Source organism: Protomyctophum parallelum, assembly GCF_964188405.1.
Source record: "Protomyctophum parallelum genome assembly, chromosome: 1".
In the NCBI taxonomy this organism is placed as follows: domain Eukaryota; kingdom Metazoa; phylum Chordata; class Actinopteri; order Myctophiformes; family Myctophidae; genus Protomyctophum; species Protomyctophum parallelum.
In genome coordinates, this window is record NC_139697.1 from 71276809 (window position 1) to 71297186 (window position 20378).

The following is a 20378-nucleotide window of genomic DNA, read 5'->3' on the forward strand; positions in this document are numbered from 1 at the left end:
GAGCTCAGGAAGGTGGCGGCCCAGAAGGCCGCGCAGGAAGCCGCCGCTGCCGCGGGGACAGCCGCCGCGGGGATTGACTCAGAGGTGTCCTCGGTGAGTGGACTGTTACAATTCACCCTTTGTCAGCCTTCTGATTGGTCCCTGACTGACTAGCCTGGAACTCACCTATGCTTTCTATGGCATAGGCAGCTCCCGGCAGGATCTGCCGGGAGAAACTGTGCGCAGCTGCTGCACATGAGACTAATTAATTAGAGCGACAGAGAGAGAGAGGAGTGTGTGTGTGTGTGTGTGTGTGTGTGTGTGTGTGTGTGTGTGTGTGTGTGTGTGTGTGTGTGTGTGTGTGTGTGTGTGTGTGTGTACGGGTGTGCGTGTGTGTCAATTTAACAAAGGTGCAGACGATCAGAAATCAGCAGAGAGTGATCGACGTTTGTGCTACTCTATGTCAAATTGAAGTGGACTCGGACCCCCGGACTTTTTTTTCTCCCTGGAAATAAAAATGTCTGGGTTTCTGAGGCTACTGACTGACAAACCAGCAGGGTCTTTCTGCCTTAATTGTTCTTCCCCGGTTCCGTTGAATTTGCTAAAACATGACTTTTGGAAAATACTAAAAACAAACATGATATGCCCAGTCACCTTGCTGCACTTGTGATGTTCCTTTTTTACTGACACCACGTTTAAAATAAGAATTGAATGGACAGAATATCTATATGAAGCAACTGAAAAACATGTGATTTCAATGGTAGTGGGTGGATGGAGAGAAATTATTTTTGTCCAACCACGAAACGGCAACCAATGGGTGCGAAGAGGGGCACAACCACAGGCGGGACTTGACAAAGGGGGAATTCACAAGTAAGAATAACTGACGCTCTTTTCCAGTGTGACACGTAGAATGTGCAACGTAAGCATACAGTAAGCGCCATGAACATTTGTGACCGCTTCTGACCGAGGCTAAGTCATTGAAATTTATTTTCTCATCTTTTCATGTCAGATGAAAGCAGGGAATCATACAGCTTCAAATTCGACATATTGGTTGTTCAGTTTGACCCATCCGTTTTGGAGATATGGCTTATAGAGTAGGCTAATGTCTTGCAGAAAACAGTGAGTTTAGAAAACAGGCTTGAAATGTTCACTTCTGTGGGCTCTAACTTTATACCTAGCTACATGTTTAAGCATTTATTTCATATTTACAGGTTGATTTCAGCTTTGACATTTATTTCAGACATGCTCTAGTATGTGAAGAGTCTGCCTGTGCTATTAACTCATTTTTTATTTAAAAAAGAAAAAAAGTTTTTCTCCTCTCCTGAATAGTTAGTCTTGCCGCCATGACTGTCTCTGTATCAAAAATAGTTCATCCATCCATCCATCCATCTTCAACCGCTTATCCGTAGTCGGGTCGCGGGGTCAACAGCTCCACCAGAGTGCTCCAGACTTCCCTCTCCAGAGCAACATTAGTGACTTCCTCCTGGGGGATTCCGAGACGTTCCAAGGCCAGTGAGTCGATGTATTTCCTCCAACTGCGCCTTGGTCTGCCCCGGGGTCTCCTCCCAGTGGGACGTGCGTCGAGGACCTCCCTAGGGAGGCACCCAAGAGGCATCCTATAACCAGATGCCCGAACCACCTCAGCTGACTCCTTTCCAGGCAAAGTCTCTCGTGTGACTGAACTTCTCACCCTATCTCTAAGGGAGATGCCAGCCACCCGTCGAAGAAAACTCATTTTGGCCGCTTGTATTCGCGACCTTATTGAGTCAAATTTGTGAATCTGTGTGCTACAATCATAGCATTTAGCTCCTTTAAATAGCATTTAAATAGTCAACAAGCAGGAATAAGTGGACATTAGAATGGATATAGGTTAGGGTAGGCTTCAGAACGGATAGGTTATGGCATTAGAATGGATACTAGGATAGGGTATTTTATCTATTTTATTCTATTTAGTGTGGTTGCCCGAATGGGCAACCAGACTCTTGTAACTGTGATACTTTATTCTTTCACTGGAGTAGTCTTTATTTTGACGCTTTATACCTCCCACACTGTACGCTGTACGCACTTGAGCCATATGTCAAATTGACCGAAAAAATCGGGAATCGTGTGCTTGTATTAGTTGTAATAGTTTAATTGATATGAATTTATTAGTGAATTAAATTTCCCCATTGACATGAATGGGAAAAGGCAAAAATTCACATAAAAGTATTTGTTCCTCGGAGACTGTAATCACTATAGTTACAAAACTTTTAGGGATAATTCAACATTATCCCTAAAATTATTTAACCCTAAAATTTTATCGGTCGGCCTCATGGTGGCGCTATAACAGCCCACTTTACCTTTTGGCTTATAACTCTTGAACCGTAGGTCGTAAAATCAAAATTATTTTTTCCCTGGATTCCTTGGGTCATGACGCATCTCCCCATATAGGCCACGCCCATTTCCGCCATGATAGATTTTCCGCCATTTTGAATTTTGTCCAAAACACACTTTTTGCTTTTCCTCCTACAGATTTTGTCCAAATCTCACAGAAATCGGCACACGTGATCTCTGGACCCATCCAATTAAAACTGAGCCGCAGAATTTTGAAAGTGCGTATCGTTCGGCCGTAATCGTCTTCCGAAGTTAGTAGGAGGGGCCTATATCACAAAAAATGCCATAAATCACGAACGGAATGTCCAATCCATCCCAAATTTCAATCACATGTCCGGGGTGGTTCAATCAACCAAGTTCTAAAAGCAATTCCATTTTCATCCATAGGGGGCGCCGCAAATGCGAGAAATGTAACCGTTTGTCGCAAAAACATGAATTTCGGGGGTTAAATCCCCTCCGAATGACTTACGCATGATCTAAGGCGTGACTTGAAATTGTAATTGGCTGGCAATACTAGTGGGAGGGGCATATGTAAGCCACTGCGGCAACCACACTCTGCAATTTTTTTAAATTGCGAATTTTCTAGTTATTCTCACTAGTGAAATTCTTTTTAGATTTTTTTTAGAACCCTGTTCTTTCCCTGAAGCTTTAAAAATTATAAATTTATTTTAATGCACGTGGGTTCATGTTGGAATTTGGCTTGGTTTCAACCTCTCTCTCTCTCTCTCTCTATCTCTATCTATCTCTCTCTCTCTCTTGCTGGCGTATGATATCAGTCACAATGCCATGCTCCTGTGCTTTCATGTATGCCTCATACAGTGTAGGTGAGAACGTGAATATCATACCAACATCATAATTGGATCCTGTGTGTGAATCTAACTTGTGCCTATATATGCCTATATAACCTGGACAGAAAATGAAGTCAAGTCACTGCTATATTAAACACACATGCGCACGTGCCCGCGCACACGTACGCACGCACACGCACACAGACACACACGTACACGTGCAGAGAATGAAACACTCTCTCATTCTGACTCAACCTCTCTACTGTACCTTCAAACACTGCACACACACGCACAAGCACATGCATGCGCACACACACACACACACACACACACACACACACACACACACACACACACACACACACACACACACACACACACACACAGAAGAGAGAACATGATTCTTTTCCTATGTTCTGGCCCCCTGCTGTGCTCTTGATGTACACCCACTTCTGCCCCAACCGCCACCCCCCCACACACACACACACACACACACACACACGCTCTTGCTACTGCATGCGGCTGCTATACATATACTCCAATCCATTCTCAGACATAATCCGCGAGGGCCAGCAACATACATGCGCACATACTGTCACTGAATTTACATTTACACATGCACACACTGCTCCATCCGTCCACCCACCCACATAGTACATACCCACCCATCCACCCACCCATCCACCCATCCATCCATCCATCCATCCATCCACCCACCCATCCATCCATCCATCCATTCATTCATCCATCCACCCACCCATCCACCCATCCATTCATTCATTCATTCATTCATTCATTCATCCATCCACCCATCCACCCATCCACCCATCCACCCATCCACCCACCCATCCATCCATCCATCCATCCATTCATTCATTCATTCATTCATTCATTCATTCATTCATTCATTCATTCATTCATTCATTCATTCATTCATCCATCCATCCATCCATCCATCCATGTATGCCATGGCTTCTCTTCCTCCTGCATGCTGTGGCCCGTGACGGTGTGATAGGCAGGGTTAGTGACAGGAGGAGACAGCCATGCAGTGGCTCTGCATGGGAAGCGCCTCTCTCTGCAGATTATGTAAGGGCCACAGATTAAGGGAATATCCAGCCAGATCATCGCACGGGGCTCACGAGAGGACGGGCTGCCCCTCCCCACGCTGGGACGGAGGCAGACTGAGAGGCTGGCCCCGCATCTCACAACATGCAAAGAGACGCCTGCGTGCGTCATGCGTGCGTGTGTGCGTTTGCCTCTCTGCGTTTGTGATATGCTGTGAATTGTGCATTGTTGTAGTACTGTATATGTGCGTGCTGTGTTTATTCCAAGCAGCATGCATTGTATAGAGCGTCGCAGTCCCGCCCCCCCTCGAGAGACCCGGAAAAGAAATCCCTGTTAATTTTCCTCATAGACTTTTCAGAAAGTATTTATTTAAAGACGTTTACGCCGCGGACAAAGCCAACTCTTGTCGTGACAAATCATGACAACAAACACAATTTTTTTTAAATGCCTATGGGAAAAATGCATTGGGATTAATTTCCTGGGCCACTCGTCATTCTGAAAGGGGGCGGGACTGCGATGCTCTATAGAGCAGGGGTTCTCAAGGTTTTTGGCCGGGGACCCCCAGGAAATGCTTTGGCGATGTCTCGGGACCCTCGCCCCGCCCCCTCCCGACCCCCAACCCCCAATATAAATTGACTGCTACAATAACCTTAATAATAGAGACAATGCACCATAAATAAATACTGAAACCAGATATAATCATTAGTGAAGGTGTATCCATACATGTACTATGTGTACTCTTCATTTCCATTTTCCAGCCATTCAGTTGCAAAAAATTCAGTCGTTTTTTTGGACCCCGCAAAATAATTTGGCGACCCCCGAGTGGTCGCGTCCCACGGGGTGAGAACCCCTGGTATAGAGGCTTCCATTTATAAATTAAATCCATATCTGCACTGAATTCCTGAATTGTATACCTCTCATGGGAGTGAAAAAAATATTCCAATAACACCCAGGAGTTCAACAAATGTTCTATAATATGTACTAGAACAGGGCACCACTTCTTCAATTCACCACTTCTCCATTGAACTCAATTTGCTTCAAGCTCGATATATATACGTTCTCTTTCAGCAATGTCTGCCTGTCAGTCTTGTGCATGGAGAGGAAAGGGATCGTGAGAGAGAGTGGAAGAGATTCATAATAGAAACACACCGCCTGCACCAACATGTAGGAGGAAAGAGACGCCGATGTTATGCAGTGATGGGAACACAGTCTTTACAACATAGACGCCCATAATCTGTAGTGGTGGAACCCCACATCTCATGCCGCATTGTTTACATCTGTTCATTGGTGTGTGTGTGTGCGACTGTGCGTGTGTGCATGCCAAGCAAATGGTTGCATTATGGTTCAAAAACATTTGGCGTGTTAGGCTTATACAATATTAGGAAAGGAATCAGGTTGGGGTTAAAGGAGTGTTTTGTGTCTCCTATTGACCTAAGACAGGTTGGGGTTAAAGGAGTGTTTTGTGTCTCCTATTGACCTAAGACAGGTTGGGGTTAAAGGAATGTTTTTGTGTCTCCTATTGACCTAAGACATGGAGTGTTTTTGTGTCTCCTATTGACCTAAGACATGGTTATCAAACTATTGGTTCAGGACAAGAATAAAATCTCCATGAATTCAAGGCTTCATGGGGCGTGTAATGGTTAGAAAATAAGTCGTTTTTTGGGTGAACTACTCCTTTCAGTTAAGGATCAGGCATTTATAGGTTTAGAGGTTTTGGTTGGATTAGACAAACTACAATCTAGCCAATCTACTTGTAGACGGGCTATTTCCGGTTTACTGTAAAGTGTTAGGGTACAAAATGGCAAAGATAGTAATAATTGTGTGTGTGTGTGTGTGTGTGTGTGTGTGTGTGTGTGTGTGTGTGTGTGTGTGTGTGTGTGTGTTCTGTCCTCTAAACGCTCTTTTGCACATTGTTCCAATCCACTCCAATTAGATCACCTGCTCATGTGCTCATATGCACATTTGTGTGTACACACGTGCACAACATAGACACTATGGGCGATTTGAGGCTAGTTTAAAAAAAAAAGGCGAAATGTTTATATTTTCCTGCAGATAAAATAATTAAACAGAGTGGCGCTCAGTGATGTACTCAATGCCACGCTAGCTGCTATTTCCACAATTATACACCCACACAACACGAGTGTGTAAATATGGGAGAGAATTCAGCCTCCACCCACACACACACTTCCTCCAAACACACGTATGTCGATCCACACCAACACATGCGCACAGCATACAGTACAGCATGTCACCCACTCACCCCCACAGATTAGATATTGTATACAAGACAGAATAACCCCCCCCCCCCCACTCATGTACTGTACACTATGTATCCACCAGACATACAACCGTTCACTTACCACCAACTCACATGCAGATACTCTCTCAGTACACAGGCACACACTCATGCATGCACAATTAAATCCTCAGTGCAACCAATTTATCCACTTGTTCCCTATTTCCCTGAGTCACGTCTAACCCTGAGAGCCAAATGGACACACGCACACACGCACACAGAGTACATGGTGGAATCGTCAGTCTTCAGCTCATGCAGCCTCTGTCTAAGTGGGTCTGTTGAAATCTAGAGCAGTGGATAAAGAGAAGAGAGGCTGATTCCGCTGGGATTTGACCAAGAAGAAGCCATCCCGAGCCTGCTGTCATTATATCGAAAATAGCTCTGGTATATCGGAGCAGCTGTACGCGTGCATTGTACGCGCACTCATGCACATGCACGCACGTGCACACACAGTCGCCACATATGTCACACACACACCGCATGCACTCTCAGCTTGAATTCTCACCTACGAGGGACAAGCAGCTGACGGTTGGACCTGCAAGCTGGTGCTACTGGTATTGTGCACCGGCCAGTTCAAATAAAAACACAAACACCCCTCCAAGTACTATACTTTGTATTTCATTTAAACAGTTTTTCCTCACAATTTGTAGGTAGCTTGCATGCCTTGTATATGAAAAATGACTTACAGATGACATTTTCAACTGTGTGGCTGTGATAGGGTTTAATCCCAGCAATGCGGGATTCCCGGGAATGCCCATATCCAACCCATTTTCTGGGAAATAGTTAATAGGAAACTGGGGGAGGTATATTTATAGGACATGGAATAGGCCTATATTAAGAAAATACAGTATGTAGGTCTCCAGTAGACTTTATTTATGCATGATGAAACCTTCTGAGAAGGTAATAACAATCAATTAAAAAAGCCAATTAAACCCAATTCATGAACGGCAAATGGACTACGTGGACCTAAGCAGACGAAAGGGTCTGTGACATCATCAGAGCGGCCTGTACGCTCTGATGTGTTACCGCATGAAAGGCACATCCCACTGACAGTCCATCCGTGTAAATGAGCACCTTAAGAAACGCTTAAATTATGACTAAACATACTGCTAGAACCTGGCAGTATAGGGTGTGTGTGTAATAATGTATATGGTTGATCAATCAGGAAAGGGGTGGTCATAGCTGAGTGACCTAGATCGAGAGAGTATGGGTAGAAGAGTCCCTGCAGTGATAACTCCCTCCGCTTTGTGGTTGCTGTAATAATGGCCACCACTGCTCCTAATTGTTACTATGAGGAAATGCAGAGGACAAATTATATATATGTGTGCAAATGTACTGTAGCAAATGCCACAAGCAAAATCAGCAAGTATTCACTTTATAAGCTACAAGTCAGTTGAGATTAAAATATAATTACGGTGTATTGGTAGCTTTTAATCATGGCTTCCATAACACGTAAAACTCACTTTTCAGACAAGACACACCCCCCCCGATGGATATCACATACAAGATGATATTTTGAATAACATTTGAATGCACCCAAGTTCCGAATTGTATTTAACAACGGTCCTGCTCTGTCCCCTCACTAACACAGCAATTTCCTCCTGTTATGCTCTTTACAACTTGTATAATGGTCTGGAGTCACAACTGCAGCCTTGCCTTCTATTGTCTAAGCCTTATCTGTATGGAAATGCTAATTGGATTGTGTTTCCCTCATTCACGTCTCCTTGAAAGAAAATGTAATACTATATCACTATTATATCAAGATTGTTTTGTATCATTTTATCATAGTATAGCATCTCTCTTGTTTTCTGTTCATAACATTCTTTCACTTTCTCTCTCTCTCTCTATTTCTGTACTCTATCTGAATAAACTGAATACAAGCGGTGCTTGACTTGGAAGCTGATGACGCAAGCTAGTATGCAGTTTGAAGTTTGTAGTACAAAAAGCATTGTACTATTCTATCGATGAAGTAATCAATGGAAATATAATTTCCATCTGTATTCTGGATATTGCACAACACCGTGATGCTGTGTGTTTGTGAAAGGGTTCGATTCAAATTGCATCTTAATTACCATGGCGACAGTAGAACTATAGTAAACTATGGCACTATACTGTACATTAATTATTACTATAGAAGTCTTACCTTCAAATATGAAGCGCTTTGACATGCTTATAAAGGTTACCGTTTTTTGACATAAGGATATGTAGGAAATACTAGGAAATAATGGTTGCAAAGGTATTAATTGATTGCCTTAATCCCGCGTTGGGAGTTCTGGTCTGGTTTTAGTTCCGGTCATTTGGTGGGGGGCACTCAATACAAATAAATTAATCCACAAAACTATAGTGTCATTTGTATTGTTGACCATTTCTACCATATAGTCTTATAATGTAGAGTAACTTTCGTTCAACTTTGACCCCTCCCATGGAAAGTTTCTGTTTCTGTGCTGCTGCGGCGTAGTGATATACTGGACACAATAGTTCCATGTGACAGAGGGGTCAAAGTTGAACGAAAGTTGCTCTATATCTGGTATAAATGACACTATAGTTTTATGGATTCATTTATTTTTAATGTGTGGCCCCCAGACCCCCATCAAATAACCGGAAACGACTTAATATTAACCCAATCTAAGCCACCAAAATCCGTCTTTCTTTAATTTAATTTAATTCAGTAATTGAAAATAAGATTTTAAAATATTTGTATTTGTATTTATCTCTCTTAAATGAGTCAAGCGACTGTGGTGCTCTCAGGTGGGCGGGGAGGGCGTTCCAAAGTTCGGGGGGGCGACCGAGCAAAAGGCCCGCTCACCCACGGTACGCAGGTTGGTCTTGGTGGTGGGTTTGAAGCGGTTAGTGTTTGAGGAGCGGAGGTTGCGAGTTCAGGGTTGAAGGGAGACACTTTCCTTGAGGTAGGAAGCAACGTTGCCGTGGATGCACTGATGGGATATCTTGTATGCAGTCCGGACTCCGGAATGAGACTCCCCGTCTCATTGCCAGTGGAGTGAGCGGAGAGGGATCCCGATGAGAAGTGCGTTACAGTAGTCCAACCCGGAGGAGACAGGCGTGGACTAGCTTTACAGTAGTCCAACCTGGAGGAGACAGGCGTGGACTAGCTGCTCAGCATCAGTCAGAGTGAGGCTATATGTTCTTGAGGTGGATTTTATACATTCTAAAACTTGAAATGGGACGTTCTGCTCTGCAAAATACTTTTGTACTTTTACTCAAGTAAATGTTAAATCCCGGACTTTAACTTATTTGAAACGGAAGCATTTCTATTTTTGCAGTATTGATATACTTGATTGATTGATATTTACTGTCCTCCCCAGCTGGATCCCAGCAGTGCACTGAAGAAAAGGATGAATTCGGCCGCGTTTGACCGTCCCGCCAAGACGTTCCCCAACCCGCCGGTCAACGCCCAGGCCTTCCTGCAGCAGGGCTCCGCCGTGCCCGACAACAACATGCTGACGGGGACCAGCATCATCGACAAATACTCCCGCATCCTCTTCCCGCTGTCGTTCGGGGCCTTCAACCTGGTCTACTGGATCGTCTATCTCACCAAGGACACCATGGAGATGTCCAGGTACTAACCGCATGTCTTGCGAGAGCCAGGGGCTCAATGGTGATAACAGTTGAGTTGAAAGTGTAGATTGGTTCTTCTAGGATCAACGGGAACCTAATAAAGAAATGGTTTTGAATAAAACATTTCCTTAGACTTTAGTAGTAGTGCGACCTTGGAATCTGAATATGGTGGTCTCGACCCTCGGTTCAGACCTGAGGGCGTAAATGAATGCCCTATACTTGATAATCCAACAGCATCACGCCAAAGCAGCAGATCCACAAGCTCCAAACGCGAAAAGTCACAGTTTTGGACATGAGGTTTCCATGCACAGAGACGATAAAATCTAGCAAAAATCTAAAATGAGAGACCCTGGCGGCTCCATCTTGCGCCACCCTTATCCCTAAACGTATTTGCCATTTCTTACTATTTTGAAAAACATTTAGAAATTGTTTAACTAGCCGATCTACATCGAGACATTGTGAGCTTGTAGATCGGCTATTTGAACTATTTTAAAAGGTTTTTTTAAATAGTAAAACATTAGTTTAGGGCAGGCTTTTTAAACTGTGGTGCACGCACCCCTAGTGGTGTGTGGACGACCTGCAGGGCGTGCGTGACATGAAAAGGGTAATGGCGGACGGTTTATAGTGTTATTTAACACAAACGTCAAAATACGGTAAAACACAGTTTTTGTATAGAGCTGACTCGAGACGGGAGAGCAGCAGCTCTCTCTCTCTCTCTCTCTGCAGTGACATTCCTCCCCACAGCCCCCCCTTTCCAAGTTCCCTCACATATCCAGCAACACAGTTTCAACTCAAGACAAGACGAAGCCAACTCACATTGTCTGTCCATTATTTGTCCACGCTTTGCAAACAGGGTGTACTGTAGCATTAGTATTTAGTAGGCTGTGTTAACCAGCAAGAGCTGCGCAGCGCAAGCCAGGTAACACCAGCCAGCTGGCTGCAAATGATTATTGGTTGATGGTCTTGATTGTGTGTGTGTGTGTGTGTGTGTGTGTGTGTGTGTGTGTGTGTGTGGGTGTGTGTGTCGCTCTCAACCCAAAAAAGTTTGAGAACGCCTGGTTTAGGGATAAGGGGTAAGGGGTGGCGCAAGATATAGCCCATAATGCTGTCATCTGAGCAGCCATACGCTGGGTAAATGCAGAAAAGTAATTTCTGCTCCTCCAGGGATCAGCAAATAATCCCTTTCCCTTTTACTTACTGTATGGTTGTGTCTCAGTCCTGTCAATGGTTTAGAGATAATTACTAATCTAATTCATTGCCTAAGAAGGAAGAGTTTTATAGTAGAGACTATAGTATTGGTATATAGCCTGGGATCAGTACATAAGTAAGTACAATAATTTAACTGGAACATATCTTTATAAATCGGAATCAATGAATTGCATTTCAAGCCACCTAGGAATGTGGTCCAAGATTGATTCACACACAAACAAAACTGAACAGCTATCAGAGTCCAATCTGGATTGGCCAAATGGTTGCCAGGAAGAACATAGTCTAAGTAGTCCTGCAACTCTAAAAGCTTAATAAGTTATGAGCGTGTGTGCTGCTGGAGATATTAGCTGTTAGTTCTGTCTGTCCAATGATGCTGAGGCGTCCCTCATTAACACCTTATGTGTCACACCTGTTCCAGTATTCTGTACACGTGTGCACATGCACACTGAATGCACACGTGTGCCTGTGTTTGGACATGCATTGAGTGTGCGTTTGTCAGGGAGTTTGTGCGGGAATGCACGTCTGTCTCTAGTTTGTGTGAGACCACACAGAACCTGTACACTTTTGAGTTGTAATTATTTACCATGTGGCTTGTCTGGCTCGTGCCAGCAAACTAGAAGAAGGGTCATGGCTTTGCGCGCCGGGGGTATGTATTTTTAATTGTGAAACCAGCCCTCCCGGCTACTCTGGCATTTGTCATTCGGTGTTACGCTTTAGTATTTGGCAGCGTGGCCGGCCAAAATGGGAGGCAGCAGTACTCCTTATAGCACTTTAGCCCTCTCTGTATGCTCCCTATTCTCACACAACAGGACAGATACACTTGAGTTGGGCAGAAACCAGCCAACTCTAAAATGGTCATTATTCAGGAAATGAAAAAAACGAATAGTGCATTTTTCAGAAAATGAATAGAACCTTAAAAGCAATATATTGCCCCAATATACTCCCCCATCAAAGTTTGATGATGCTTTGTATATTGTCAGACACTTGCATGTGTCATTATATTATCACCAGTCACCACTTATCCAAATCCATCTCTAATGGTGTTGTCCATCATTGATAAGAACAGCTGACAATGTATCTCCAAGCTCACAATGCATCACAACGTGTGAATGAATGCCCTTAATAATATTTGTACATTTAAAAACTGTGTACATTGGTGACTTTAATCTAGCATTCTAGCTGATCTTGAGGCCTACAAAAATGTGTTTTCAACTAGTCAACTATCAACTATAGTACCAGCAAGGTCAACTTTTACTAGTCGACTAGTTGAATAGTCGACTTTAAATATTACAATAACTTCTGCAAAGAGGGGTTCACGGTGCAGTTTCAGTAGAACTACTGTAGCACTGAGAGAGAAATGCTATAGCCTATGCCTGGACAAATTTATTTTCATATTGCTCTCCTTAGAAAACACTACATAGATTTTAGAAATAGAATTAGAATAGAAATAGAACTTAGCACTGATGCTAATTAACGTTATGAAAACAATTGTCATAACATTAGCATCAGTGCTAAGTTTGATAAACAGGTACACTGCATAGTTACTTTTAACAGACTACGGGGAAAAAACAATCAGTGTCCTTGGTTTGTTTATCTTCCGTTCTCAGCTTCTGTTAGCCACGGAGCGGGAGTGGAGTTGGTTTCACAGACAGCTTGAGGATCCAATGGAGTGGTCTTTTTTCATTGGTTCAATATTTTCTTAACCTACACAAATACAACTACAAATGCACTCTGTGGAAATGCCAACTTGCACCTTGCACACAAGGAGTCCATGTATGGCCTACTTGTGCACAAGCAGAGCACTCCATGAGGTGCGGTCACTACTGCTGGTATGACTGCTGCTCTGAGTCCTATAGAGCTCTCTGCTGTCTGTATACGACTGCTGCTCTGAGTCTTAGAGCTCTCTGCTGTCTGTCTGGGTACGACTGCTGCTCTGAGTCCTAGAGCTCTCTGCTGTCTGGGTACGACTGCTGCTCTGAGTCTTAGAGCTCTCTGCTGTCTGTCTGGGTACGACTGCTGCTCTGAGTCCTAGAGCTCTCTGCTGTCTGGGTACGACTGCTGCTCTGAGTCCTAGAGCTCTCTGCTGTCTGGGTACGACTGCTGCTCTGAGTCCTGGAGCTCTCTGATGTCTGTCTGGGTACGACTGCTGCTCTGAGTCCTAGAGCTCTCTGCTGTCTGTCTGGGTATGACTGCTGCTCTGAGTCCTAGAGCTCTCTGCTGTTCTAAATCCTTTTGACCCGTTATTGACCTTATACCAACCTTGAAACGTACCTTAGTTATGTCACCAAGAATGGTGGTCCTTTATTGGCTGTTGGAGGACACACACACACACACACACACACACACACACACACACACACACACACACACACACACACACACACACACACACACACACACACACACACACACACACACACACACACACACACACACACACACACACACACACACACAGGTGCATACACACACTAGCACAAAGCGCATACTTGTGTAGCCTAGATACTGAGGCCCACTTAGGATGCCATTTTGGAACCGGAGATGGACTGCAGTCTTCAGTCAACTGAATTTGGCCAGAGTGCATTTAATTCCCCGAGCCTCCCTAGGAAGGGAGGCTCGATTCACTGTAGATGCATGCCAGGAATGTAGAAACTTTTTACAATTGAATGGGACATGTCCACGGAAGTATTTGGACATAATGTCACTTTTTAATCAGAAATACTCTGAACACTTACTCCCGCTGGCTTGAGTCCATTTTGGGTCACAACGACTCACAGCACCTGCCTGCAGAGTATTGGTGGTGTGTGGAAGGCAGAGTGCTGGAAGCACACTGCGAGTACAGAACAACCAATACATTAATGTGCTTGTCAAGGTGAATTGAGAAGGCCCAATGGAACATTTACAATATGTCAAGATAAGTAGGATACTTATAGCCCCCCTCCCCCCCAATGAGTGATGCATTCTCTTCAAAGAGATACTAGGCCGGGGATTGATAAGAGGCACATAAACTGCAGTCATCGCTGTGTGCGGTTGTTATTGTCTAGGCAGTGTGTCTTTGTGCAGATAAAATCGTGTTATATAGTGTTTTGATGACATGAAATGATTTATAACCTACGAAAACCTGCACTCCTTCGTTGCCCCTAAGGATCCTGTAGGATTTGTCAGCTAGAAGGATTGCTAAGGGTTCTTTTCCTGTGAAACGTGTGTGTGTGTGTGTGTGTGTGTGTGTGTGTGTGTGTGTGTGTGTGTGTGTGTGTGTGTGAGCACACCCGCACACAGTAAACCATTGAAAATAGCTTATCAAGCTCACTGGAGTCGAGGGGAAGCACCCCACAGCCATTACTCCCACCCCCTCCACCCCCTTACCATCAACTATGCGAGCAGGTGTGTAACTAATGACAATTAGGAAAATGCATGGAAACAGGTGCTCCCAATCCCAAAGGGGCAAATCTACACACACACAGACACAGAGACAGACAAAGACAGAGAGACCAAGTCAAACTGAATTTGTACTATTTATACAACAATTTATGGGGTCTTGCAGCGAGCCCACAATATTATTTTCTAGTTGGAAAAACTTGGGAGTCACTACTGTCAATGCACGTTTGCAGCAGCATAGTGAGCATACGCAGACTTTCACCTGCCAACATGTATCCGTGTCATCGGCCCGTATCACCAGCGGTAACATTTCAGCTCCAAACCTGCATGCGTTATTCTCCTCTCATGCCCCCACCCCACCCCACCCCCATTAAGGCCTCGTGGCCTTAACGGAGAGACGTTACATGACATGACAGTGGTGGCATGCGTCAGGGGGGGCTCAGTGTCACTAACCCTCCATGTGTGACACTATTGTCTTTAGCTGTCGCTATTATTGATAAGGAGTGAAAGCAAGCACCAGGCACGTCCTCCTCCTGACCCACACTGGTTGCTACAGAACACGGTGCGGTGCAGGAGGGTTAGGAGGCCCCATAAAATATACAGGAGAACATACTGTATGTATGTACTGCCACAAGTGGTGGAAAGTAACTACTACAGTGTAGTATACGCATACTCAAGCACTCAAGTACCAGGGAAGCATCTGTGTTAGATTTTAGCCATATAGACGAATGCACAGAGCAGAATACTTTATTTGAACCCATTTTGGCCTGACGTCGAAATTTAAAAAATGTCTTCTAAATCCTCCTTTTTTTTCAAAAATAGCAGACCTACAAGCTCGTAGCGCGCCACTCGGTGGCGAGCTATGAGCTTGTAGATCTGCTATTTTCAATAGCTAAATAATAACATAATGTTTAAAACACCAAAAGGGGTTCCCGCCCAAAATGGTCTAAAATAGGAAAATTGCTGATCTACAAGCTCACATTATTTGATTATTCTAAATAGATTACGATGTATTTTTGGTCCAATTGTCCACGTATATACTGTAGAATGTAGATACTGTCATGACAGTTAGATGACTGCTGTATATATTGTGGTGAGAATGTGTGATGTGTTATACAGTAGGCCTATAGTGTGTTTGTCTCAAAGAGGCGTGGCCTAATGGCTCAAACCCCACAATACGGTTTCACCTATACATGTATAAAAAAATCACACCTGTGTGAAGTGAGGGGCGCTATATATACATCTTTTGTGACGTAATTATCAGACAAAACAAACATGGAAAAAACAAACTCTGCCCATGTCAATGGAGTTTTTGAGTGGTGCAACCACTCCTATATAGACAGCTACAGTATGTGTGTGGCTGTGTCCCTGACTCCCTGTGTCTGTCCCTGGCTGTGTCCGGAAAAACAAACCTTAAACCTGTATATAGGAGGGGCTAGCGCCCCTCAAAAATGGTAAACACCTGTATCATAACCCAACTTGGAAAAATGTCCTAAACCAAACAGGAATTCAGCCATTCTTAATTTACTGTGGCTTTTTTATGTCATTTACGTGGGTTGTACTTTAACAAACTCCTATAGAGGATAGTCCGATCCACTTGAAACTCACTAAGCGTACATACAGTAAAAGCTTTAACCAAGGTTCATGTTTTAGTTTGTCATTAGAGAAAGTAAAAGTTGAGTGTTAATTTATTTTCCTTTGCTGCTTTCTTTCGTTTTAGCGATTTTAGCCATTTCTTACAGGGGGACGGGGACATTCGAACATGGGGCTACAGTATAGGTACGTATTTTTTCCACAAAGGTTTATGGCGATTTCTTTATTACTATAGTCCTATTAGACCCCAGTAAATTACATCTGGCCACAAAATATCACAGGATCTACTGAATGTGGTACTATATATAGGGCTACCAAGTGTGTATCATAGGCTCAATAGAGGGTATGCGCGTGACATCATCATCAAACCAGGAAGTTATGCGGGAACGCCTACTGAGTGACAAAAAACTACTTTCTGGCCTTGACAGCCCATACATCCAAACAGAAACGTCTAATATGATTAATATGCATTAAACGACGTTAAACTACATTAAACTCACTTTGCCATTCACTTTGCCACTCGATTTGCCATTCACTTTATGCATGCGCATACCCTCTATATGTTAGTTTGCCATCTCCCCCTTCACTTTTAATAGATCCCGTGATATTTTGTGGCCAGATGTAATTTTCTGGGATCTAGTAGGACTATAGTAAGTAATAAAAAAGAAATCGCTATAAAACTTTACATGTTTAGCCCCATGTTTGAACCCCCTGTAAAAAATAAAATTCCTATAACAAAAGAAAGCAGCAAATGGAGAAAAAAAAGACAACCTAAAACCTTGGTTGAAAAAAACTAAAGTTGTCCTTTAATGATGAAAAGTAATCAAAAGCATGAGTTTTCAGAGGGCCCGGTCGTCGCTGCTCTTTTTCTTAAAATGTGCGGTTGAGTTTGTGTGCTACAGTGCTATGAGGGAAGAACATTCTCTCCAGAATTACATTTTCATACACACATACATACTGTAGATCACTGACACCCGCTTTTACAAGCTCTCCCAGGTTATCCACTTTATTTAACTGTGTTATATTTCTTATATATGAATGCTTTCACCATTGCACACAGCGACACAAATGACCTTTATGTTGGCATATTGGCTTTCATCTCAACCCAATATGCCATCTGAAAGCACCGTGGCTCTCCGTCAGAGGAGATAAACTGCTCCAAAGGCGCCCCGATTCAATGCAGATTCAATGCAACAGGCACTTTCCCTCTTCGCTAGCTTGGTTTTTATTACAGCTCGTCCTCCAGGCAAAGATGAGCAGGACAAGAAGAAAAACAGCCCCTTCAGAGTTACCTTCAAAGGACAAAATTGTATAAATAGTTATCTCTCTCACTGCGGCTGTGTGTGTTTGCGTGTGCTTGTGCCTTTTGTGGCACAAGCGCACGTGTGTGACTGTGTACTATATTGTAAGGATGTGTATTTTTTGTCCGTTTGTGAATGTACCGTATGCATTACTGCAATGTGTTTGTGTGCGTGCGTGCGTGCGTGCGTGTGCCCGTTTGCGAGTACACACATGTGTAGTTATGTCAAGCTCTCACTGAATGTGTTCGCTTTTGTGTGTTGAGGGTGTCTGTTTCTCCACTCAGGATATAGACTTGCAGCCAAGCAGGCGTGCATGGCAGCACTCAATGAGCCTTGCTCGCATGTAAGCGTGCACGTGTCTCTGCGTGCCATTGAGGAGCAGTGGTATCGGGCAGGGCCGCGCGACTGCGGGCTATCTCAGCGAATGAATGGAACCATTCAGCGTCTGACATGAAGGAAACAGATTGGCTGAAAAGACTTCCTTCCATCTGAAGGGCCTCAGCTGGCTCACTGTCTGCTGATTGGCTGTATGACCGGCTGGCAGCCCATTGTTATATGTGTCCGTCCGTCCGTGTCCGTGTGTGTGTCCGCGTGTGTGTGTGCGTGTGTGTGTACTAGAGTATTTCAAATTTTCAGTGCTTTTACTTCTACTCCACTACATTATTATATAAGTATATATATATATATAAGTATTATTGTACTTTTTCTACAACTTCAGTTACCAGTTTCTTTGTAGATTTTGATTATTATTACAAAACTTCAACCATATACATTTCGGCTATTCGAAAATAGCCGAGCTGCAAGTGTCGCAATGCGACGCATACATTTGAAAACTTGTGAAATGGGACATTCTGCATAATGAGGACTTGAGTATTTCAGTAGGCTACATTTGTATACTAATACTTTTACTCAAGTACATTTTGAATACCAAACCTATATTTGTACAATGTAATGTAATGTAATGTTTCTACATTGCAGTATTGATACTTTTACTTAAGTAAACAATGTGTCTGCCGGCAATAAGCCTTGCTCGTCTTTAGTCTTTATTGCCCAACTGAGTGCCAGGCTTGACAAACAGCTTCCCCGATGCCGCTCGTAAATCAAAACCACTAAATGCCGTTTCTAACTCAATTCCTACTTTGCACCGCGGGGCCGCGGCCATAACTTTGGTGTAATGATCATTCAATTACGGGCCCTCTCAGACGGGGAACGGAGAAGGCTGATGCAAGCTGCGATCCCCTATCTATCACATTTCTCTGCACGGCCCAAGGGAATTGCCAAATCCCGTGTTTGTTACCCACCATCGTGTGTGTGTGTCTGTGTGTGTGCGAGTGTGTGCGTACGTGCGTGCAAACATTATGTGTTTGTATTAGTGCGCTGCGTTTACCTTCACGTCTGCGTGTGCAGTCAGGCGGTGAGAGAGGTGAACTTGTAACAATCCATGTATAACAAATCACTATCACTGCTCTCTCTCTCTCTCTCTCTCTCTCTCTTCACTCTTCATTTTCTCCATTTGCCCCTCCCTCTGTCTTTGTTCTCTCACTCTCTGTCATGCAGACTTCATCCTTTATGTAAACCCACATCCTTCTCTCTATTTACGCACGCACGCGAACACACACACACACACACACACACACACACACACACACACACACACACACACACACACACACAATGCTATATTTGACTTGCTCAATCAAATTAGTGCACAGGAATCCAACTAGTACAAAGCAATGTTGCTTTTGCTCCCAACGTTTATGCATCAGTGGAAACACAAATCAACCATCTGGGCTGATTAGCAATTAAATGGCTAAGAATGTACACCCTCTCTCTCTCTCTCTCGCTCGCTCGCTCACACACACACAGTTTGGAAAATAACCGGCCCGACCGCTCATTAAAAAAGGACACGGTGGAAAATAAGCCACAGCACTGACTTGTAAGAAGCACATTCCATCAAACCTTTTGGCTGCAGTGCACAATGTAACGTGCTCACTGTTCAAACACACGTTTCCTTACAGCCTGTCACTGTGGCTACCATGTGTTGTTTTTGGCAGGACATTTCCATTTTAGTTTAGTCATATAGTCTTTGGAATGAAACTTCATTTAGTTTTAGTCATATTTTAGTCACCTGAAATGTCTTAGTGTTAGTCTAGTTTTAGTCGACTAAATATCATGCGATTTTAGTTGACTGAATCTACAGTCTACATTTTGGATCAGCTGGAGAGGCTTAAGTGCGCATGCTGGTAGGCCAGTAAGGAGGGAGTTACAATAGTCGAGTTTTGACAAGACTGTTGTCTGGATTAGGAGCTGGGCTTATTCCTGGGTGAGGAACGGTCTAATTCGTCGTATGTTATAGAGTGTGAACCTACAGGATCGAGTGACAGCTGTGATGTGAGTTTTGAACGAGAGCTGACTGTCCAGGACAACACCAAGATTCCTAGCTTAGTTTTCATTTAGTTTCCATGTAGTTTTCGTCAGTGGAAAAAGTTAGTCGATGAACAATTTTCGTCTTAGTTTTAGTCGACAAAATCAACACTGGCGACTACGTCATAATGAAGTCATGACAGTCATTGAATATAGCCTTTCTACACACGAGCCCACAACATTGTCCTTACTCCATAGACTTGACTGGATTATTAATGTAATCTTGAAAAGCCATGTATTGGAGAGGTTATAGTGCCCCTCAAAAACAGGAGCCCATATGTGGCGGCCACAGTGGGCACACCATCACTTCACACAAGTGTGATTTTCTTTAAATTATATCATGACCATAGGTGTGCAATATCGAGTGGTATGCAATATGCTCTTAAACCATTAAAA

The 20378-nt window shown here is 43.6% G+C and overlaps 1 protein-coding gene across 1 annotated transcript in view; it reads left to right on the forward strand.

Annotated features, from left to right (window-relative positions):
• gabra6b (gamma-aminobutyric acid type A receptor subunit alpha6b) overlaps positions 1-10085 on the forward strand; it is a gene marked incomplete at its 3' end in the record, with an annotated part of 34548 nt that extends 24463 nt beyond the window's left edge. Inside the window, exons 8-9 of the mRNA XM_083759462.1 lie at positions 1-93; positions 9825-10085. The exon at positions 1-93 is cut by the window's left edge and continues 176 nt beyond it. Coding sequence (XP_083615588.1) covers positions 1-93; positions 9825-10085 — 354 coding nt within the window. The remainder of the gene's footprint in view (positions 94-9824) is intronic.
• Positions 10086-20378: the final 10293 nt, after the last annotated feature.